The sequence below is a fragment of the Artemia sp. Qi Xiang Cuo genome, chromosome 18 (genome assembly GCF_049724085.1).
Source record: "Artemia sp. Qi Xiang Cuo chromosome 18, ASM4972408v1, whole genome shotgun sequence".
In the NCBI taxonomy this organism is placed as follows: Eukaryota; Metazoa; Arthropoda; class Branchiopoda; order Anostraca; family Artemiidae; genus Artemia; species Artemia sp. Qi Xiang Cuo.
The window spans coordinates 15,833,486-15,858,885 of NC_142811.1; the positions used below are offsets into that span (position 1 = coordinate 15,833,486).

General features: G+C 37.4%; 2 protein-coding genes across 2 annotated transcripts in view; one reads left to right on the plus strand and one right to left on the minus strand.

Moving 5' to 3' along the window:
* The window catches only part of Dhfr (dihydrofolate reductase), a 34,167-nt gene extending 31,162 nt beyond the window's left edge, over positions 1-3,005 (minus strand). The window contains exon 1 of the mRNA XM_089104601.1: positions 2,883-3,005. The gene's annotated coding sequence lies outside the window, so the exon portion shown is untranslated. The remainder of the gene's footprint in view (positions 1-2,882) is intronic.
* Positions 1-25,400, plus strand: part of DZIP1 (DAZ interacting zinc finger protein 1) — a 197,446-nt gene that overhangs the window by 95,700 nt on the left and 76,346 nt on the right. Inside the window, exon 4 of the mRNA XM_089104600.1 lies at positions 8,883-9,074. Coding sequence (XP_088960726.1) covers positions 8,883-9,074 — 192 coding nt within the window. The remainder of the gene's footprint in view (positions 1-8,882; positions 9,075-25,400) is intronic.

Consider the following 25,400-nt stretch of genomic DNA (forward strand, 5'->3'; position numbering starts at 1 on the left):
GCCATAAAACCCAAAGGCAAAATTATTAGACATTTTAAAGTTGTTGAACAAAACAGACATCCCAAAATTTGCAATCAATATTATCGGGGTTTGGGGAGGGATGGATAGCAGAAAAGGAACCAGAAGGGAGGCTGATTACCCTCCAGTAGCTTTTGACCTTTGTAAAAGGCACAAAGACTTTGAATTTCCAATCAAATGTGCCCACTTCTAAGTTTCTAAGATAGACCCTACTATTTTAAGTGGGCTTATTCAAGCATTGATAACATAGCAGCTAGAGTCCCTGAGATAAGGGTATTAAATTATACAAACTATCAATTCTTTACAGATAGATTTTACAGTAGAAAAGAGAATCTTAGAAACTTAGGAGGGGGCACATTTTATTGGAAATCAAAAGTCTCAGTTCCCTTTTTAAAGGCCAAAGGGTACAGGAGGGCAATCAACATCCTTTCTATTTTTATCTGATATCCAGCCCTCCTCAAACACTTATAATATTGAATAAAAACTTTTAGATATCAGATTTGTTCAGAAACTTCAAAATGTCTTATAAACTTGCCATTGGGCTTAATGGCCCTAGTGTTATTCTTTATCTTACAATGCTATGATAAATTGGCCTCCAAGAAACACAACATTTCAACATCACATATTTTGCCTGAATTTTGGCATATTGGTATAATATTCCAAAATTCCTTCTCTTCTTTATTATTTTTATTTGTCATTATTTCTCTGTGGCTGCTGAATCTTACATGAAGGGGATATCCTGAGGACAGAGCTGTTTGAAGTGGGAGGGGGCAACCAGGCCAAGCTGCCACTGGTGCCATTGGTAGAGGGGGGACACTTCAATTAGGGGTTTGTCCAGTTTGCTTTGGCTTTTTCTGCTTATATTTGGGTTTGGAGGGGGGCACTGTAATTAATTTTTCCCTGGGTATCACCAACCCTAGTAAAAGCTCTGCCTGGGGGGGGGGGGGCAGGGGTGACCCCCTTTAGTTGCACATAGCCTGTTTACTGTAAGAGAGAAATCAGATAGCATAGAAAAAATAGGAAATTGTCATTAGATTCTCAATTCAAGAATATTTTCAATCAATGATTACTGGGGTTACAAATACAAGCATAGGCCTATAATTGACAAGGAAACATGTTAACCCTAGAAAATAAATGGTGGGTAAAATTTACCCCTGAAAAATTGAATCCATTTTTTTTCTTACCCTGAGGGTTATAGAAAGGAGATAGGATTTCTTGTATTTTGTCTAGGCTGTTAGTCTGTTAGTTAGGCTGTTAGGCTAACTAACAGCTAGGCTTTGTTAGGCTAACTAAGTCTGTTAGTTAGGCTAGTTAGGCTGTTAGTCTTGTATCAGACATCAATGGAGACAGAGATACAGGAAGTGAATTGGAAAATTTTACCCATTTTTTGTATTTGTGCAACATTTTTTGCTTTTCAGTCAATAATTTGATTTCTCAATATGTGAGGATCAATTGCAAATCTGGCTTTGCTTTTAGTTACTTTATGTAATTGACAGGGTTTTACTGATGTTAGGTCATATTTCAGCAATTACAGAACATATTTCACCTATTTTTGGTATTTTTACAGTGGTCTGTTCAGGGTCTCTTTTCAGTAATGAGCAAACATCTACTTCCTGAGAAAAACATTTCTCAGCTTTCAGAGGAAGATAAAGAAAATGAAGCTACACAAACAATAATTCAGTTGAAGCAAAGGACCTAGAACTGTCTGACAGCAACAAGAAAGATCCAACCTACATTCCTTATGACAACTCAGAAGGAGCAATGCCACAGGATAGATTCTACTGTCCAAAACATTAGCCAAGATCATCAATTTTCAATAGGAATGGATATAATTTACCCAACTTTAATAGACTAGAAATGAAGCATAGCATATATTAAATATGTAACCTAACCTACAAACCATTTTTTACCACTTCAACCCCCCCAAAAAAACAAAGTTTAAATCTTTGTCACAGAGTGAGCAACATCTCACAAGGCAGAGAAACCCTGTTTTTCATTAGGATATCATTAGATTCTAGATGTGGTTCTTTCTATATTTATTGTATTCTTTAAACCCTCTCCCCTAATGTGTAAATGTATAGCCCAATAATATATATTTTCTATTCATTTTGCCATGTTTTACTCTTGTTTCAACCTATGTACCCATAAATTGAATCAATCCTGAAACAATCAAGGAACATAAAACAGATGGGCAATAGAAAATGGTAGATATGAAATTTGGGCTATATATTTAGCTACATATTATAGGGAAAGGGATAAAGCATAGTAAAAGTGTCTTCAGATTGTGTTAGATAGGCCTAGGCTACAGTTTTTCTGTATAGGCTACTATATGTACCCAATTGCATCCTAGCTTCCCCCTTAAATGGGGCAGATATATCACTAATCTAGCCCATAGGCCTATAGCCTACACAAGTTGGACCAACTGATTTTACATGTTTGTCATCAGCATAGGCTATCTCCGATAGCCTATTTACACCTTACCACCACTTGGGTCATAATACCAAATAAAGTAAATTTGAAAAAAAAGTTGAAAAAGTAAGCTTAGCATACCTCTATATCCAGCCTAGGTCTAGTAGGAATAGGCCTATATATGGCCTACTAAAGAGAGATGCAACACTTATGGCAGCAAATAGTAGTAAATGAAACACCGCTGAATTGAATCAATCATTATGTTTTTTTTCTACTTGATTTCTATTCTATAATAAGCCTTAGCCCTATCCTCATTAGGACATTTAGCTAGGACGAAATTAAAGATTTTACAAGACCTAAGCTAATCTTGTCAAACAAATTATAGTTTTTTAAGCTGAAGAAAGAAAAATAAACTATAAAAAAGTAGAACATTCAAAATATCAAAATGTTTATACCTCGGATTTATCAATTATTTTTAAATTGATAACTGAATTGAGTAATCCGTTTAATAGGTAAGGAGATTAAATTTCTTTGCGTTTCGGAGCAGAGTTGGTGTACTCCATTGTCCGAAGTGTTCTACTTTTCTCGAAAACAGGGTGCTCTTCAAAATTCTAGCTAGATACGTTTTCCTTAAAGTTGTCACACTATTCTCCTTGAAGTTGCTCAATCAGCTTTTATGCTAAGTTCAGATGCATGGCATTTTAACAAAAGCTTTTGTTAAATGAAGGTTTAAAGCTCTTATTGTATGTTGCATAAACTCTTCAATTTCCCAAAACACATCACCAGAAAAAGTCTTTGTCAGCCAATTCCTCTAGGGCCAAACGAAAAACAACTCGTCTCCGAATGGGGAGGGAGGATGTTGTAAGGAAAGCTTTAAGGAAAATGAGAACTTCTTAAGAAGGTGTAAAGAGGAAGATGCCTCGAATATATTGAGAAGAAGGAGGAGCGCAATTGTGTGCTGCTTGGTACTGCAGTGAGCAGTTTGTAGTACTAGTTCTAGTTGCAGTAGTTTTCCATGTGGATTTTAATGCTCTCTTGTTTGCATACCGATTGAATAAATATTTGCTAATCTTCGTTTAAAAAGTTAGATAATTATATTATGACTTAAAAAAAAGTTATTAATAGAACAATGGCCTAAATATCTGCAGCTGGAAGCATTTAAATTCATTGTCGAATAGGTATTTGTCCTGTTTACGCCTGCATTTTCAATACTGCAAGACTTTCTATCTTGCACTAATCAATGTATCAGACCATGTAGATCTTCTCGAACACAAATGGCTTTTTAACGAATGGATTTTTACGTACAGTATAATTGCAGCTTAGGGGTAAAAGTATTCCTTTAGGGTTTTTCTCAAATGGCAAGACGAAATCGAATTTAGTTTTTTCAAGAAGAATCAAGCTGCAAAAAGAATATAAAAAATATCTACAAAATGTTAGACTAAAAAGATTCAAGAAATCCCTAAGCCTCACGAACTCATAGTTGATCAAGTTATAGCTCCACTGCATTATACACTGCATAAAATATAACGCTCGTTTTGAAAAGTTTTCATCTTTCAGTGATCTGTGGTCATTTTCAGAAGCGAGAATTTCCAAGGCCAGAGGCTTTCAAGGCTAATTGTGGATCCATATTAACTTGTTTTCAACTATTTTCTACTAGTATTCTGTTTTTGTGTCTTTTGTCAGAATCTTAGTACAGATAAAATAGAAAAACTGTTGTGTTGTGCCTAACGAGATTATAATAACACACCGATAAAATCAAAACTACGCATGACTATAGTGTCAATTACACATAATGTTCATAATTTTTAATACAAGTTTGTTATTAACCAGAGCCAAGAGTTAGTGCAAAAATTTAGTAACTAGAAAAAATAAACGCTTAAAACAATACTTTTCTATATATATTAGATATCTGACAAAAGATAAGAATAAGTTGTATTAATTGAGAGTAGCTGGGAATGATTCTTTACTTTGATTGGACGATCAAAAACACCATGCTTGAATGTTGAACAATGTTTAATTCAAGAGATTATGAACGGCATACATAGTGTTGGTGCTGTTGTCCTGTAACTTTGATTTTCCCGACAAGTTTGACTATGATGTTGCCCGGATTCAGGAGAGTTTTTAATTTTTATCATATTTTGGGGATTTGAGGGTGAATAAGATACGAAAAAAAAAATTAGAAAGAAGATCTACAGAAGCAAGAAGCAATTTCGAAATGAAAAGCTGATTTTTATCGGTCAATTTTTATAGAAGATGATTTGATTTTTAAGGGAAACTTTGGAGGCAGCCAGATGTTAAACATTAAGAAAATCGGTTTAAAAACAGTTTTAAAAACAGTTATTCATTTGTACTATTACTTGTTGTATGTTTTTTCGCTATTATTGTCTATTTAATTTATGTTCGTTTTGGATTTCATTGATTCCTTAATTGCAATATTTGGTCGTTTTGAATTTGAATTTTAACAGGTATTTGTATTTGCTAATCTTAAGTTTGAAATGGTATTTACTTTTCTTTGAAAAAGTTCTTTTTTGATTTTTTTTAAAATTAGTTTTTCTTCGTTTTTGATTGCAAAAGGTTTCAAGTTTTTAAACATTCCTTATTTCAAAATAAAACATTTTTTTCCAAAATCAAGTATTCATCACAGCATCATAACTAATATCAAATTAAAAAAATGGGTTTGTGTTAACCTCAGAGTTTTTATTATCTGATCTTTGAATTATTTTTAACAAAATGACTATCCCAAAATTTTTATCTGATGGGTTCGGGGAAAAAGGGCTTGGGGGGGGGGGGTTGATTGCCTTTCAGTCTCTTTTGATTCTCCAATCACTTTTGACTCTGAGAATGTGAACTAGAACTTTTAATTTCCAATCAAATGAGACCTCTCTGAAGTTTATACGAGCATCCCTTTCATAAGAACCATATAACTTCATAAGAACCCAGGACATAACTTACAACGCATGCCCCTGTACCCTGGGGGGTATTGTCGACACCGGAAATTTTGTTATCTGACCTTTGAACTATTTAAAAAAATGGCTTCCTCAAAATTTGTGTCTGATGGGCTTGTGGAAAAACGGACCTGCGGTAGGGCTAGCTGCCCTCCGATCTCTTTTGAATCTTAAAACTTGAACTAGAACCCTCAGTTTCCAATCAAATGAGCCCTCTCTGAAGTATATAAGAGCATCCCTTCCATTACAGCTATAGGGTATATGTCCCCTTGGCATAACTTGCAATGCTTACCCCGGGCCCTGAAGGATTGTGTTGATCCCACAGTTTTCGTTATATGATCTTTGGACGATTTTGAAAACACTGGCCTCTCAAAGTTTTTATCGGATCGGTTTGAAAAAAACCGGGCGTGGCGGGGGGGGGGGCGAGTAACCTTCCTGCATCTCTTTGGACTCTGGGAAACTGAACTAGAACTTTTAATTTCCAATCAAACGAGCCCTCTCTGAAATTTATACGAGTATCGCATTCTTAAGAACCATATACAGCCCCAGGACATAACTTACAACGTATTCCCCGGATCTTAGGGGGTTGTGTCGACATTGGCGTTTTTGTTATCTGACCTTTGAAATGGCTATATCAAAATTTGTTTCTGATGGGTTTGGGAAAAAAAAGACGTGGGGTGAGGATAGTTGCCCTCCGATCTCTTTTGAATCTTAAAAATTGAACTAGGACTTTCAATTTCTAATCAAACGAGCTCTCTCTGAAGTTTACACGAGCACCCCTTCCGTAACAGCTATATATACCCCCCCCCCCGGCCTAACTTACAACGCCTATCCCGGGTCCTGAAGGATTGTGTCGATCCCGGAGTTTTCGTTACATAATCTTTGAACCATTTTGAAAACATGGCTCTCTCAAAGTTTTTATCGGATGGGTTTTAAAAAAATAGGGTGTGGAGGAGGGGACTGGTTGCCCTTCAATCTCTTTTGAATCTTAAAAATTGAACTAGGACTTTCAATTTTCAATCAAACGAGCTCTCTCTGAAGTTTATACGAGCATCCCTTCCATAACAGCTATATATGCCCCCCAAGCCTAGCTTACTACGCCTATCCAGGGCCCTGAACGATTGTGTCGATCCCGGAGTTTTCGTTATATGATCTTTGAACCATTTTGAAAACATGGCTCTCTGAAAGTTTTTATCGGATGGGTTTGAAGAAAACAGGGTTTGGAGGGGGGGGGCTGATTGCCTTCTGATCTCTTTTGAATCTTAAAAAGTGAACTAGAACTTACAATTTCCTATTAATTGAGCCCTCTCTGAAGTTTATACGAGTATCCCTTTCGTAAGAGCCATATAAGCCCCGAGGCCAATACTTACAACGCCTACCCCCGGGCCCTGGGAGTTGTGTCGACACTCTAGTTTTGTTATCTAATTTTTAACTATTTAAAAACAAATGGCTACCTCAAAATTTAGGACTTTCAATTTCCAATCAAACGAGCTCTTTCTGAAGTTTATACGAGCATCCCTACCATAACAGCTATATATGCCACCGGGTATAACTTACTACACCTACCCCAGGCCCTGAAGTTTTGTGTCGATCCTGGAGTTTTCGTTATATTTACTTTGAACCATTTTGAAAACATGACTCTTTCAAAGTTTTTATCGGATGAGTTTTAGAAAAATGGGCGTGGAGGGGGGGGGATAGTTGCCTTCCGATCTCTTTTGACTCTTAAACAGTGATCTAGAACCTTCAATTTCCTATTAGATGAACCCTCTCTGAAGTTTATACGTGCATCTCTTTCATAAGAACCATACACGCTCCCAGGAAAACACTTACAACGCCTACCCCCAGGGCCCTGGGGGGTTGTATCGACACTGGAGTTTTTGTTATCTAATTATTGAACTTTTTTTTTAATAAAATGGCAATTTCAAAATTTGTATTGGATGGGTTCGGGGAAAAAAGGCGTGGAGGGGCTAGTTGCCCTCCGATCTCTTGACTCTTAAAAAGTAAAATAGAACAACCCAAAAGAAACATAAATTAAAATAAATGAGTCAAACTCAAAACGAGCAGATATTAATATTAGGGGGTCTAAACTCCTATGCTTTCTAAAAGCCAGAATATAATTTGTACTTTACTGAAAAAGCTTCTTTTAAATGTTTTCATTTTTATAACTTTAAGAAATAAAACATTAATTAAGATTTTAAGGAATAAATATCAGCGTATTTACATTAAACTGAAAATGCATATATTTTTTTCAGTAAAGTACAAATTATATTCTGGATTTTAGAAAGCATAGGGGCTTAGAACCCTACTCATATTAGTTTCTGCTCGTTTTGAGTTTGACTCTGTTATTTATTTTAAAATCTGTTTGTTTTGGGTTTCATTTATTTATTGATACTAGTTTGTGGTAGTTGTATGCATGGTAGATATTTTTGATTCTATTTTTGATCATTTTGGTTTGATGGAGCTCTTTACTTTTTTCTGAAAAACGTATTTTGTGGAGAAATTTTTTTAATTAATTTTGTTAAGAGACAAACTGGGAGTTCGGTGGATCTTCCAAAAAGTTGATAGACATAGAAGCACTGGCTTCAGGATTTGAAACTGAGACACCAAAAACTTCGTTTTTATTCGGTGTCTTAAGAGCGAACCGGAAAGGAATCAATTAATGAAACTGCGAGAAAACAGCTTTTTCAGTAAACTATTGGAAACCAGGGTGATATAGCTTGAAGTAATGTTAAGTTAATGGAATAAATATCAGCGTATTTATATTAACCTGACAATACATATATTTTTTCAGTAAAGTACAAATTATATTCTGGATTTTAGAAAGCATAGGGGCTTAGAACCCTACTCGTATTAATTTCTGCTCGATTTGAGTTTGACTCTGTTATTTATTTTAAAATCTGTTTGTTTTTGGGTTTCATTTATTTATTGATACTAATTTCTGATAGTTGTATGCTTGGTAGATATTTTTATTATATTTTTGTTCATTTTGGTTTGATGGAGCTCTTTGCTTTTTTTTGAAAAACGTTTTTTGTGGAGAAAGTTTTTTAATTAATTTTGTTAAGAGATAAACTGGGAGTTCGGTGGATCTTCCAATAAGTTGATAGACATAGAAGCACTGGCTTCAGGATTTGAAATTGAGAAGCCAAAAGCTTCGTTTTTATTCGGTGTCTTAAGAGTGAACCGGAAAGGAATCAATTAATGAAACTGTGAGAAAGCAGCTTTTTCAGTAAACTATTGGAAACCAGGGTGATATTGCTTGAAGTTATGTTAAGTGATGTTAAGTATGAAGTAATGAAATAATGTTAAGCATTGTTTGGCGTACCAATAATGTCTTGCATTCTTAAGATATTGCGACCGATTGAATATACTCTCAGTCCAGCCTGAACTGAAGACATAGGGGATGATAGTTCCACTCATACATACAATAAATTATATTCACCCTAATTTTTCACGTCACTTCCCTTTCATCAAAAAAAGCTTTTTCTTCTTTAAATCCTGTTTTCTGTATAGGTCAAATGTTTAAGGCAGCATGTTGCAGTTCTTGATCAGCAGCTAGCAAAGCAAGAGTCTTCTCGGTCAGAGAAAGAAGGAAATGAAAAAAAGTTTTTATCTTATATTGAAGAGTTTAGGAATACCGTACACGGTGCGCTGGAACATCAGACAACTATAATTGATGACCTGAAACAACAGTTCTTTAATAAGGTAAGAAAAGGCAAAGCTTTTTTTAGTGTGAGGTTGAATTCGTCAAAATGTTAAAAGGCGGTCGATGTTTTATTGGAAGAAGGGAATGGGGCTCTCTAGACCCCCTGTGTACTTAATAAAGTTGTTTCTATGTAACCCTTCACTATCAAGGTTTTATCTGTGGAAAAGAGGGTGTGATATGGAGTTTGAATGCCTACTCGAATATGAAAATTTACAGAAAATATTGGTTGTTAATAGTATGACGACTTTTAAAAGACAAATATAAAGTTTTAGATGATGATAGGATAAGCTTTTTTCTATTTTGGAAGGTAGTTGGTTTAGGGGAATGAAACTTCAGGATTGGATCCAGAGCTAAAATGATGCCTCTGTAAGAGCTTTTGAAGTGATTACCTCCACCCTCTCTCTTTCATAGGATGCTGACCTACGATGAACTAGGAAAAACTTTGTGGCGTTAAATTGAAACTTTCTAGAAATAATTCCTTAGTACAAAAAATGTTCAAGGGAAGGTTTTGCAGCCCCTTACCTTTACTAAATCGTGAATCGTATGGGTCTTGTAAATGTACTCACACTAAAATATGACCTTAAAAAAATCCCAAAATAAAAAGAAAGATTATGGCTGTAAGAATAGTTTAACACCCTACATTTTTACATAATAAATTGATTCCATTAAACTTTAAGATGCACAAATGACAAGAAAGAAAATATTAAGATGATATAGTTTTTATAAGAAAAAAGCTATTTTGCATTATAACTGTTCTAGGTACAACGATGAATATATAGCAAACTACTGTTGAACTTTAAATTGTCGATATTAATTGTATCATTTGCAAAGAAGAAATAGTGGAAGAGTCGGGAAAGGTCGTTCTGGGAGAGAAAGGTGCAAACGCCATAAATGAACCTGTCTTGAAGTCCAGAGCCCTCCATAATCTGTTCAACAGCACTAAGGTAACTCATGAGCGAGTAGAAACAACCCAGCCGCCAGACGATTTTCTTGATAAGACTTGCATCAGTCTCGGCAGCAATAATGTTAAGAGGTTTCCAGCAAAGTCGGTGATCGAAGGTCAATACTGAAGTCACATTGTATAGAGAACACTGTTCGCAAATGAAGATGAGTGTGGAGTAGATACAAGTGGGATTACTTGGTTTCATATCTATCATGGGTACGAAGAGAATGGAGGATTCCTCTGTGTCAGAAACTGACTGTGTGTCAACATGCAGCTCGCTCATACCTCCCTGCCCGGTAGGCAAGGGTGCAGGAAAAAGTCTGGTCATCTTCAATAACAATTGGCAATAATTTTAGGGATCCAGAATCGATGTTCGCAATAGCGGATCATACAGAAAGTTAGGTTAACGTAGTGTCTGTCTGAGATACTTAATGGGAATTCGGTTTAGTTCAGTCATCTTCCTTGACGTAACAAAATTTCTCCTCTTGATTACTGTTGAAGACCTCAAGAGTGGTGTCAGAGAAACAACTATGCCCATGCTCTTAAAAGTGTCGAAACCATTAAGGGTACGGACGTTATGATCGATGCTCCTAGCTATGTGTTGGATGCAAAAAGTTCTTTCCAGTCCTTCAATGTTTGTGCTGTTAGAACCTGAAACATTAGGCTCAAAGGTCTTCGTCTTGTAATATAATGCGCTGACACCCATAGCACTGAGAATTTTAGTTAGAAAGCGGCTGCTTAAACCGATGATGCAACTGGACAGCAAATCCAATCTAAAGAGGTGGTCCGGTTGCCTTTGGCCGACAGGCTTGTAACATGCACTGACCTATTGACGTAACCTTCCTGTCTGTTTTGTCTCCCACGAATAAAGTGCTGAGGAAAAGCCACAAATTTGAGGGTTGGTGTTCATCTTTCACTATATCCAGAATCCTCTGAATCTCCCATGAGCTCAATCATCATACTAGCAAGATCATTCAGTGTTAATTGTTACTCATCGTTAGCCTGGAAAAACTCGACAACTTTCTTGAACGCCTCGTTCTGATTCAAGTTTTGTGGTTCACCAGATTTTCATTTTCCAGACTATGAAGGATTTCCGCCATACTTACTGGGGATATTACATTCTGTTATAAAGTTTGAGTATCAGGATTTGTGGTAAACTACGTCAGCAGCATGTAGATTGGCAATGACAGAAAGAATTCTAGTCATCACTGCTCCTAACTAGTCATCTTTTCCCTTTCCACAAACCTCTCTTACCGCATTTTCAAAGTCTCTCGTTCTAAGTGGTGTACAGCAAAACATACAATCGGATTTGAAGTTGGAGCTTCCTGATAAACGGGGAGATTCTCGCCTCTGACTTTGCTTCACCTGCAACAACAACGACAAATACTGTTCAATAGAGTCCCTGCTTATGAAGCTCTGCATGACTTATTGACAGGATCCCTAATAATTGATGTGATATCTTCACGCTCCCTTGATCGACTAGCTTTATTTGCCAAGACTGAACCTTTTTCCCCCAAAACAACCTTTCCTGACTCTTACAATATCTTTCTTTGCAAATTATACAATTCATATCGACAATTTAAAGTTTAAGAGTAGTTTGCTACATATTGATCGTTTAACCTAAAAAGATGATTTAAAGTTTTAATTTTACCTTCAAATAAAGGTGACTTTCATAATCACCGTGGTCTATCACCCTATTCCAGATGTTAATTTTGTTGCTGCACACCTTTCTATGGAAACAAGAATTTCGCCTCCTCAAAATCAACCTCAACCTAAAAAAAACCTAAGTTTTAATTTTACGTTCAAATAAAAACAAATTTTTATAATTACCATGATCTAGTACCCTATTCTCGACAGGAATTTTGTTGTTGTATGCTTTTAAATGGAATCACAAATTTCACCCCCTGAAAATCAACCTCAACCTCAAAAACTTAAGTTTTAATGTTACGTTCAAATAAAAGTGGTGTTCTATTACCTTATTCTAGACATCAATTTTGTTGTTGTACGCCTTTATATGGAAATACAAATTTTACCTCCTGAAAATCAAACTCAACCTAGAAAAACATATTTGCGAAACAGCTAGATGAGCAGAATGCGCATGTTTGGAATCAGCACATTTATCTGAGTTGGGTAATCATAAAATCATTTCTCTTGCAATTTGTTCCGGGTTAAAGCGTTTCCTTCCTGGTCTATTCCACATTAAACTGTTTCTTTTGTATGTACCGAATTTAGTTTATTGCTAGAGTATAGTAAGGGTTTAATCTCTATGATTTTTAGACAAAAATTTAAACCTGAGGTCAAATTCATGAGATTTGGATTGCATTCCGGAAAGCTACGTGTAATTCTAGTCTGGGACGAAATAGGGTGGCTTTGCTTATCTTTTATCCAGAGCCCATAGTGAATGAGCTGAAATGGAGTTTGATGTTTGACGTCAGAGAGGACTATCTAAAGCTGCTCCCCCGTGATTTTGTTTCTTTGAGTCATTGTTTTACTTTGGAATATAAAGCTCTATTGAAGCTGAAAAGCACATGGGCATAGATTTCAAATGAAATTATAGTTGTAATCTACAATTACTTAACATGTGCGATGGTTCATTAGTCCCATCTCTAAATTATTTTCTTAGAGCAGCAAATAATAACAATTTTGTATCTGCTGCCATCTCTTTTTGTGAGCCATTTCAGTTTGTAATTTTTGCTGAGTTTAATGCTTAGTTTTTTATATTTAGGACTAAGACAGAGGAGGAAAACCACATGTGCCTATTTAACTTTAATAGTTGTCACATTGGTAAAGAAGTTGAAGATTACCATTCACTTCTTTCTTAATATTATATTTAGCCATTCAGCCACGGCAAGAAAATTAACGTTTTACCTATACATTCGACCTATAATCTCTTTGAAGTGCGATCATTAATCCTTGAAGAGCTGGTCCCGTTTATAAGATACATCATTGTGAAATTGCAATGGCTAGTATCTTCATTGTTCAAGTATGAATTAAAAATTGGATAATGACTTCGTATACAAACAACCCAGGCCCTGATTCAATATAAGAGGAACTAAGTCTATACTCGATAATTAAATTTGCTGTAAGAACTAATTGGACAAAATACCTTTTTATCATCCTTACACCCTTCTCCTCGTTAGCTTTTAAAAAGAAAGGTAGACTTCTTTTAACTTGATTCAACAAAATAAAACAATAATTTTCAATGGGTATGATTTGAGACACAAAGAAGGTCTATAACCATTGTATATAATCCCCTCTCTACCACCAACTTTAAGTTAAAAGTCAAACTCATACATTTTGTATCTTATTTCAATTGGAGTCACACAAGGGTTTAAGATTTTTCTTTTGAAGGTACAATATGGTTGGCCCTTCCATTTCCTTCCTCACTCTCTCCTGCAATTTTTATTTTACAATGGCAGGCATATTGCAACTTGCTCGAAGCTAATTCATGCAAGGATTTTGCAATATGCATAATTGAGATATGAAGTAAACCTGTGACTCCTCCAGAACCCCCTTACACCTCCCATTTCCAAATCATGAGTGGAAAAATACACCTTGTTTGAACTGGAAACACAATTTGATATAGGCATGATTTCAAATCATTTTAGTACACAAATAGGCATATCATAACCTGTTTGAACCGGAATCATGGAAGAATTTTAGATTTGTATTACTAGAGGACAAACAAATGGTATGGATCTCCTCCAACACACCAAAAACACCCTTCTTCCCTCAGCCACCCCGTTGAAATTTTTCGGAAAGGCAGACATGTCTGATGTTATTTACAACGAAATAATGCGAGAAGGCCTAATCTTTATGATTGTCGTTATAAATTATGCCCTTGAAACCCACTACAAACCTTCATCCCGAATCTTTTTTTTTTTCAGAAAATAAAGAAGACAATGTACCTTGTTTAAAGCGAAATCACGTAAGGATTTTCAAGCGATATTATTGAATGCATACAATTGGCCCATGGCCCCTCTATTTTTCCCCACCCCTGCTACAACCAGCAGTCTTGCAGAAATGCAAGTACGTAGCATCTAGATTGAACCAAAATCACCAAAAGATTCTTTTGCAGAATAATAGGTATTTTGTACCTTGTTTCAAGCGGAATCACACAAGAATTTTAAGCCGATGCTATTAGATGCATAAAATGGGCCATTAGCCCTGTATATTTCCCACCACTCCAACAACCAACCTTTTTTGGAAGAAGCGCAGTCATGTAGCACTATTTTTTTATATATAACCAAAAACACACAACAATTTTAAATCATAATGGTTAGAGAACCCAAGCAAACCTGGGGCTTTTCCAATTCCCATACTAGCATTTCAGCACTACGGGAATTATTTTGTAAATTTGAGCAAAAATACTGCAAGGAAATGGAAAATAAATGAATGGACCAAGATCCCCCAGATCCTTTCAACACTCCCTGCTTACTCCACGCCTAGCAGTATAGTAGAAAAGTAGCCAAATTACCCCTTTTTTCAACATTAATTAAAAAGAACTTTCCGAAAAAAAAATTTCAAAGAAAAGTAAAGGTCATTTTAAACTTGTGATCAGCAAATACCTGTTAACATTCAAACTCAAAACGACCAGAAATTACTATTAAAGACTAAATGAAGCCCAAAACGAACAGAAATTAAATAAACAATCATAGCAAGAAAAACATACAATAAGTAATAATATAGATGAATAAATAAATATTAGATCGAGTATTTCTTAAACTGAATATGCAAATCAAGCTCAAAACGAAAAAAAAATATTTTGCTATTGAAGTATAAATGAAACCCAAAACGAACAGAAATTAAATAAAGAATCATTGCAAACAAACATACGACAGATAATAATGTAAAGGAATAAATAAATATTAAAACGAGTGAAACTTAAATTGAATATGCAAATCAAGCTTGAAACGAACAAAAGTCACTACAAACAAGAATTTGGGTACTGCCTCCTTCTCTCACTGTAAAAGTCTTAAATCTACTGCGTCGTGGCGCTTTACTGAAAACGATTTGTATTACTAACATTTTCTTTTGTACTTAATCTTGAAAATAAACATTAAAATTACAGTAAAATTTTGAACTGATGAGCTTTCGGCAATTAATGTCATTATATTTCAAATATTCAGTTTAATTTATTAGTCCTTTTTAAAATTGTTCAAGACCCTTAAAATTGTCCCCTTCCTTAACTATAAAAACCTAAAGCTTACTGCGTCATTGGCGCTTCACTGAAAACAAATTATACTACAAATATTTTCTTTTGCAGTTCTTACAGCATTGAAAATGAAAATAAAATTACAATGAAATAAAATCTTGAACTAATGAATCTTAAAGAATTAATATCATTATATATCAAATATTCAATTTGGTTTTGTTTATACTTTCCAAGACTGTTCAAGGCACATAGTTTTCAGTAAAGCACCAATGACGCAGTAGGTTTTAGACTTTTAGAGTGAGAGAAGTAGGCGATACCCAAACTCTTGTTTGTAGTGATTTTTGTTCGTTTCAAGCTTGATTTGCATATTCAATTTAAGTTTCAGTTGTTTTAAGATTTATTTATTCATTTACATTAGTATCTATTGTATGTTTGTTTACATTGATTCTTTATTTAATTTCTGTTTGTTTTGAGTTTCAGTTATTCTTCAATATCAAAATATATTTTTTTCGTTTTGAACTTGATTTGAATATTAAATTTAAGCATTACTCGCTTTAAGATTTATTTATTAATTTATATTATTACTGGTTGTATGTTTTTTTTTGTTATGATAGTTTATTGAATTTCTGTTCGTTTTGGATCTCATTTATTCTTTAATAGTAATTTTCGGTCGTTTTAAGTTTGAATTTTAACATGTATCTGCTGATCATAAGTTTAAAATGGCCTTTACTTTTCTTTGAAAGACTTCTTTTTCGGAAAGTTATCTTTAATTAATGTTTGTTCGTTTTCGATTGCAAAAAGTTTCAAGTTTGTCAAAATGCCTTATTTCAAAATCAAATTTTTTTTTTCAAAACCAAATATTCATCAAAGCATCACAACTAGTATCAAAGTAACAGCATCAAGGTTTGTGTCCACCTCGGAATTTTTATTATCTAATATTTAAACAATTTTTAACAAAATGGCTATCACAAAATTTTTATCGGATGGGTTTGGGGAAAAATGGTGTGGGGGGGGTCTAATTGGCCTTCGATCTCTTTTGACTCTTTAAAAGTAAATTAGAAATTTCCGTTTTCAATCAAATGAGCCCTCTCTGAAGTTTATACGAGTATTCCTTCTATAAAAACCATGTATGCACCCAGGGCAAAACTTAAAACGCCTATCCACGGGCCCTGGGGGGTTTTGTCGACCCCGGCTTTTGAATATCTGATGTTTGAAACTATTTTTAAAAAATGGCCCCCTCAGAATTTTTATTGAATGGGCTTGGGGAAGAAAAATGCATATAGGGGGGAGGGGCTAGTTGTCCTCTGATCTCTTTTTACTCTGAGAAAGTGAACTAGAAATTTTAAATTCCAATCAAATGAGCCCTCTCTGAAGTTTATACGAGCATCCCTTTCATAAGAACCATATACGGCCCCAGGACATAATTTACGACGCCATTCCTCCGAGTCCTGGGGGGGAGGGGATGTGACGACACCGGAGTTTTTGTTATCTGACCTTTGAACTATTTTAGAAAAATGGCTATCTCAAAATTTGTATCGGATGGGTTTGCGGAAAAAAGGGACTGGGGCTAGTTGCCCTCTGATCTCTTTCGACTCTTAAAAATTGAACTAGAACTTTCAATCTCCATTCAAATGAGCCGTCTCTGAAGTTTATACGAGCATGCCTTCCATAGGAATCACATATGCCACGAGGGCGTAACTTGCAGCGCCTGCCCCCGGGCTCTGTTTTTTTTTTTGACACCGAAGTTTTTGCTATCTGACCTTTGAACTATTTTTAACGCAATGGCTATATAAAAATTTTTATTGGACGCATTTGGGAGAAAAGAGGCTTGGGGGGATATTTGCCCTAGGATCATTTTTGACTATTAAAAACTGAACTAGAACTTTCAATTTCCAATCAAATGAGCCCTCTCTGAAATCTATACGAGCTTTCCTTCCATAACAGCTGGATATGCCCGCCAGGAATAACTTAAAACGCCTACCTCTGGGCCCTGGATTGTGTTTATTCCTGAAGGTCCTGAAGGATTGTGTTGACCTCGAAGTTTTCGTTATATGATCTTTAAACCATTTTGAAAAAATGGCTCTCTCAAAGTTCTTATCGAATGGGTTTGAAGAAAATAGGGCGTGGAGGGGGGGGGGCTAGTTGTCCTTCGATATCTTTTGACTCTTAAAAAGTGAAAGAGAACTTTCAGTTTCCAATCAAATGAGCCCTCTCAAGCGTCCCTTCCATAAGATCCATATATGCCCCCAGAGCATTACTTACGACTTCTGGTCCCGGACCCTAGGGGGTTGTGTCAACACAGGAGTTTTCCTTATCTGACCTTTGAACTATTTTTAACTAAATGGCTATCTAAAAATTTTTATCGAATGGGTTTGGGGAAAAAGGATGTGTGTGTGGGGTGGGGAGGGGCACGTCCCTCGAATATCTTTTGACTCTTAAAAACCGAACTAGAACTATCAATTTCCAATCAAATGATCCCTCTCTGAAATTTATACGAGAATCCCTTTCATAAGAACCATATACGCCCCCAGGACAACACTTACAACAATGACCTCCGGGCCCTGGGGGATTGTGTCGACACCGGAGTTTTTGTTATCTAGTTTTTGACCATTTAAAAAAAATGTCTTTCTCGGAATTTGTAGCGGATGGGTTTGGATAAAAAAGGGTGTGGGGTGGGCTAGTTGCCCTTGGATGTATTTTGACTCTTAAAAAGTGAACTCGAGCTTTTACTTTCCAAGCAAATGAGACCTTTCTGAAGTTTATTTGAGCATCCATTTCAGAAGAACCACATAAGCCCCCCAGGACAACAATTACAACGCCGACCCTCCGGGCCCTGGGGTGTTGTGTCGACACCGGAGTTTTTGTTATCTGATTTTCGAACAATTTTTAAAAATGGCTATCTCAAAATTTCTGGCGGATAGGTTTTGGGGGAAAAGGGTGGGGGGGGGGGCTAATTGCCCTTCAATCTCTTGACTCTGAAAAAGTAAACTAGAACTTTTAATTTCCAATCAAATGAGTCCTCTATGAAGTTTATACGAGCATCCCTTTCATAAGAACCATACATGCCTTCAGGGTATAACTTAGAATGCCTTCCCTCTGTGCCCTGGGGGGTTTAATTGACACCGGAGTTTTTCTTATCCAACCTTTGAACTATTTTTAACAAAATATCTGTCAAAAAATTTTTATCAGATGGGTTTGGAAAAAGAAGGCGTGGAAAGGGGGGGGGGCTAGTTGCCCTCGGATCTCTTTTGACTCTTAAAAAGTGAGCTAAAACATCGAATTTCGATTCAAATGAACCTTCTTTGAAGTTTAAATGATGATCCCTTCCAAAAGAATCATATACGCCACACGGCATGACTTACAACGCCTGCCCCTGGGCCCTGGGGGGTTGTGTCGACACCTGAGTTTTTGTTATCTGACTTTTGATCAATTTTTAACAAAATGGCTATCTCAAAGTTTTTATCAGATGCATTTGGGAAACAAGGCACGTGGGGGGGGGGCTAGTTACCCTTCAATGTCTTTTGACTCTCAAAAACTAAATAGGGACTTTCAATTTACAATCAAATGAGCCCTCTCCGAAGTCTTTACGAGCATCCATTCCATAAGAACCATACATTCCTCCAGGGTATAACTTACAACGCCTGCCCTCGGGTCCTGGAGGGCTGTATCGACCCCGGAGTTTTCGTTATATGGTCTTTGAACTATTAAAAAAAAACGGCTATCTAAAAGTTCTTATCGGATGGGTTTGATGAAAAAGGGCGTGGAGGGGAGAGGAAGGGCTAGGTGCCCTCCGATCTCTTTTGACTCTTTGAAAGTGAACTAGAACTTTCAATTTCCAATGAAATGAGCCCTCTCTGAAGTTTATACGAGTATTCCTTCCATAAGAACCATATATGCCCCAGGGCATAACTTACAACGTCTGCCCCCGGGCTGTTGGGGGTTGCGTCGACACCCGACTTTTTGTTATGTGATCATTGAACTATTTTTAACAAAATGGCTATCTCAAAATTTTTATCGGACTCATTTGGGAAAAAAGGGCGCTCCGATCACTCTTGACTCTTAAAAACAAGTAGAAAGCTATCTTATACTCCCAGGACTCACCCCTGCTGCCACCTATAACTTTTTTGCACCCCATATAAGGGCATGGAATCCCTAGGGAGAAAGATTGTGTAATCGGTCAATGACCTCTTTTTCCAAGGTCGATTTATTTGATGTTTCTATGTGTAATAACTCCGGAACGAACGTTGCACATGCGCATTGAATTCTAACGGGAACAATGTTATTGATCTAGGACTCGGGGGGAAGTGAATTTCCGAGAACTTGATTGCGTAATCAAAGTGTGTCAACAACAACAACATCGACCTTGACATTCGCTGAGAGCGTGCACTTACAACAACATCGACCTTGGAACACCTGTGCTGTCGACCTCAATTCACCTATCGTGAATCAATAATTCCCCTTAGAAACAACAAATTAATTTCACCTTTCTTGACAGATCAATCAATCAATGACATCATCTGTCAGACTTTAAAAATTTTCGCCTAGAAACATTTCTCCAGGAATAGATCCAAATCATTAATGTCTTTGCCTCGGGAACAGTTCTACTGGTCGAACTCCAAAAGATATTAATAACCAAAGGCCATGGAAGCAATTCTCCAAGAAACATCTTAGCGGTGAATTGTTTTAGCGAGCGAAAAGGTTTCTTATTAATTTGAAATGCATTAGTGCAGATATGTCAATAACAAAGGAACACGCTGAATTTACGTTTAGGGATTATTTGGGCGAAACTGTTTTAGACAGGTTATGGAACTATTTCGGCGAAACAGATAGAGACATTTTAAAAGAAGATTTTTGAAGAGATTTTAGAAGAGAATTTAATGGTGAAACTCTGTGGTCGTTATAATACACAAGTTTCATTTGAACAGTGTTGTGAGGTCCTCTAACCCAACCCCAAAGGGTTCCAATCCTCCTACCCAACCCCGAAGGAAGCCCCCGGTCCTCAAAGGCACCTCAAGCTCCCAAAGGCCCACCCAGACCCCCAAAGGCCATCCCCGGACCCCCACAGGCCCATCGAGCTCCCAAAGGACCAACGGGGTCCCAAAGGCCCCCAGGCCCCCAACTGCCCCCCGGACCCCCAAAGGCCCTCCCTGTGCCCCAAAGGCCCTCCCTGTGCCCCAAAGGCCCTCCCCGGCCCCCAAAGGTCCCCCGGACCAGAGAAGCGCCGCCGGGATGCGCCGTGGGCCAGGAAAGCGCCGCAGGATGTGCCGCAGGGATGCGCCGCGGGTCAGGAAAGCGCCGCAGGGGATGCGCCGCAGGGATGCGCCGCAAAAAAAAGTAAACTAAAAAGTAAAAATTTCGAAATGTTATCACCCAAACGCCCTCCTCAGACCCCCAAAGGACCTCCCCCGGTCCCCAAAGGTCCCCCCGAGCTCCCAAAGGACCACCGGCCCTCAAGGGACCCACAGACCCTCAAAGGCTCTCCCCGAGCATCCGTCTTTCGTTGATGTGTGTTGTCTGAAACCCATGATTTGGGATGTGTAGTTTGCTACTTCAGGCTTTTCTGAGCTAAGGTTTCCTAGTATTTCCTAGGTGAATGTTGTCTGAAACCAATAGTTTGGGATGAGTAGTTTGATATTTCAGGCTTTTATGAGTTAGGTTTCATAGCCTTTTGTTGGTGTGTGTTGACTGAAACTTATGATTTGGGATATGTAGTTTGCTATTTTTGACTTTTCTGAGCTAAGGTTTCTTAGTATTTCGTAGGCGAATGCTGTCTGAAACTTATGATTTGGGATATGTAAATTACTATTTCGGGCTTTTTTGAGTTGGTTTTCTTAGTCTTTCATAGGTGTATAGTGTCTGAAACCTATGATTTGGGATGTGTAGTTTGCTATTTTCGACTTTTCTGAGCTAAGGTTTTCTAGTATTTCGTAGGTGAATGGTGTCTGAAACCAATAGTTTGGGATGAATAGTTTGCTATTTTTGACTTTTCTGAGCTAGGTTTCTTAGTCTTTCATTGGTGTGTGTTGACTGAAACCGATGATTTGGGATATGTATTTTGGCTATTTCGGGCTTTTCTGAGTTGGATTTCTTAGTCTTTCATTAGGTGTGTAGTGTCTGAAACTTATGATTTGGGATGGGTGGATTGCTACTTTTGACTTTTCTGAGCTGGATTTCTTAGCCTTTCATAGGTGTTTATTGTCTGAAACCTATAGTTTGGGATGACTAGTTTGCTATTTTTGAATTTTCTGAGCTAGGTTTCTTAGCCGTTCATAGGTGAGTGTTGTCTGAAACCTATGATTTGGGATATGTAATTTGCTATTTCTGACTTTTCATAACCGGATTTCTTAGTCTTTCGTAGGTGTGTGATGTCTGAAACCTATGATTTGGGATGTGTGGGTTGATATTTTTTGACTTTTCTGAGCAGGATTTCATAGTCATTCGTAGGTGTGTGTTGACTGAAACCTATGATTTGGGATGGTTAATTTGCTATTTTTGACTTTTCTAAGCTAGATTTCTTAGCCTTTCATAGGTGTGTCCTTTCAGAAAATTATGATTTGGGAAGCACACAAAAACTTACACATGCACACGAAAACTTACATGCACACAAAAACTTACATGCGCACAAAAACTTACACACACACACACACACAAAACTTACACACACACACACACGAAAAATCACACACACACGCCAAAACTTACACACACACAAAAACTTACACACGAAAACTCACACACACACGCCAAAACTTACACACACACAAAAACTTACACACACACACACACACACACAAAAACTTACACATGAACACAAAAAACACAAACACACACTCACAAAAACTTACACACACACACACTCACAAAAATAACACATAAACACACAAAAACTTACACACACACGACAAAACTTACACAAAAAAAATCTTAAACATGCACAAGACAAATTAAACACACACACACACGAAAACTTACACACACACGCCAAAACTTACACACACACACACACACAAACTTACACACACACACACACACACACACACAACACACGAAAACTCACACACACACGCCAAAACTTACACACACACAAAAACTTACACATACACACACACACACACACAAAAACTTACACAAGAACACAAAAACTCACACACACACGCACAAAAACTTACACACACACACACTCACAAAACTTACACACACACACACGAAAACTTACACAAACACACCAAAACATACACACACAAAAACTTAAACAAGCACACAAACACTTACACACACACACACACACCAAAAAAAAAAAAAACACGCCAACAAAAACACACACACACACAAACAAAAACACACACAAACACAACAAAACAAATAAAAAAGCAAAAGAAAACTTATACGCAAACGCAAACTAAAATGCACAACAAAACTTACACACACACACAAAAACTTACACACACACACACGAAAACTCACACACCCACGACACAAACTTACACACACACAAAAACTTACACACACACAAACACACACACACAAAAACAAACACACACACACACTAAAACTCACACACACACACACAAAAACTGACACACACACAAAACTTACACACACACACTACACACACACACAAAAACTTACACACGCACACACAGAAAACTTACACACACACACACACACACAACACACTTACACACACACACACACACGAAAACTTACACACACACATAAAAACTAACACACACACACACGCCGAAACTAACACAGACACAAACAAACTTACAAACACACAAACACAAAAACAAAAACACATAAACACAAACACACACACACACACACACACACACAAAAACCAACAAAAGCACACAAAAACTAACACGCACACAAAAAATTACACACACACACAAAACTTACACACACACACCATAACTAACACACACACACGAAAACTTACACACACACACGAAAACTGACACACACACACACAGACACAAACACACAACGAAACAATCAAAAACACAAACAAACCAAAACCAAAAAACACAGAAACAAAACCACAAAAAATCACAGACACAAACCAACACACACACACACAAAAACACACACACACACACACACAAACACACACACAAACACACACACATACACACACACACACACACACACACAAAAACTTAGACACACAAAAAAACTTACACACACACACAAAAAATTACACACATACAAAAACTTACACACACACACGAAAACTGACACACACACACGAAAACTGACACACACACACGAAAAACAAACACACACACACACACACACACACACACACACACACACACACACACACACACACACACACACACACACACACACACACACACACACACACACACACACACACACACACACACACACACACACACACACACACACACACACACACACACACACACACACACACACACACACACACACACACACACACACACACACACACACACACACACACACACACACACACACACACACACACACACACACACACACACACACACACACACACACACACACACACACACACACACACACACACACACACACACACACACACACACACACACACACACACACACACACACACACACACACACACACACACACACACACACACACACACACACACACACACACACACACACACACACACACACACACACACACACACACACACACACACACACACACACACACACACACACACACACACACACACACACACACACACACACACACACACACACACACACACACACACACACACACACACACACACACACACACACACACACACACACACACACACACACACACACACACACACACACACACACACACACACACACACACACACACACACACACACACACACACACACACACACACACACACACACACACACACACACACACACACACACACACACACACACACACACACACACACACACACACACACACACACACACACACACACACACACACACACACACACACACACACACACACACACACACACACACACACACACACACACACACACACACACACACACACACACACACACACACACACACACACACACACACACACACACACACACACACACACACACACACACACACACACACACACACACACACACACACACACACACACACACACACACACACACACACACACACACACACACACACACACACACACACACACACACACACACACACACACACACACACACACACACACACACACACACACACACACACACACACACACACACACACACACACACACACACACACACACACACACACACACACACACACACACACACACACACACACACACACACACACACACACACACACACACACACACACACACACACACACACACACACACACACACACACACACACACACACACATACATACATACATATACACACATCCACACACACATACACACACACACATTCACATCTACACACACACACACATACACATACATTCATACTCACACATACACACACATACATACACATATTCACAAACATACATACACACACACATAAACATACACACACACACACACAAATATATATACAAATACATATATAAATATCTGTACACACACACAGGTTAGCTTACTTACGCGTGCGTACGTAGTCTAACCTAGCCTAACCTAACTTAACCTAAACTAACTTAATCTAACCTAACCTAAGCTAATCATAAACCTAACATTTTGCCTGTCTCTCCCCTAAGCTAAGCTAACCTAAGTGAAGCGTACGTGGGCTAACCTAACCTAACATAACCTAGCCTAACTTAATCTAGCCTAACCTAACCATACTCACCTGAAATAAATAGGTTAACCTATAAGTAGCGCACAATATAAGATAAAATAAACTAACTTACCCAATTAAAGTTTTTCATATCTATGCAAAAAAACGGAACTGAATTCAAGAAAATTAGAATTTAATTGTAACTGATTATCTTCACTGGAAAATAATCAAAATCAAAGTATAACTTTTCCTATCTTCTACAGAAAAGTTTAGAACTGAAATTTAAATTTTTATGTCTTTGAGAAATTTTGAACTGAAGTGGAAGGTTTTTTCATTTTCATGGGTAAAATTCAGAATTGAGCTAACTTTTTTCTCTTCTTTAAGAAAATTCAGAAGAGAATTTGA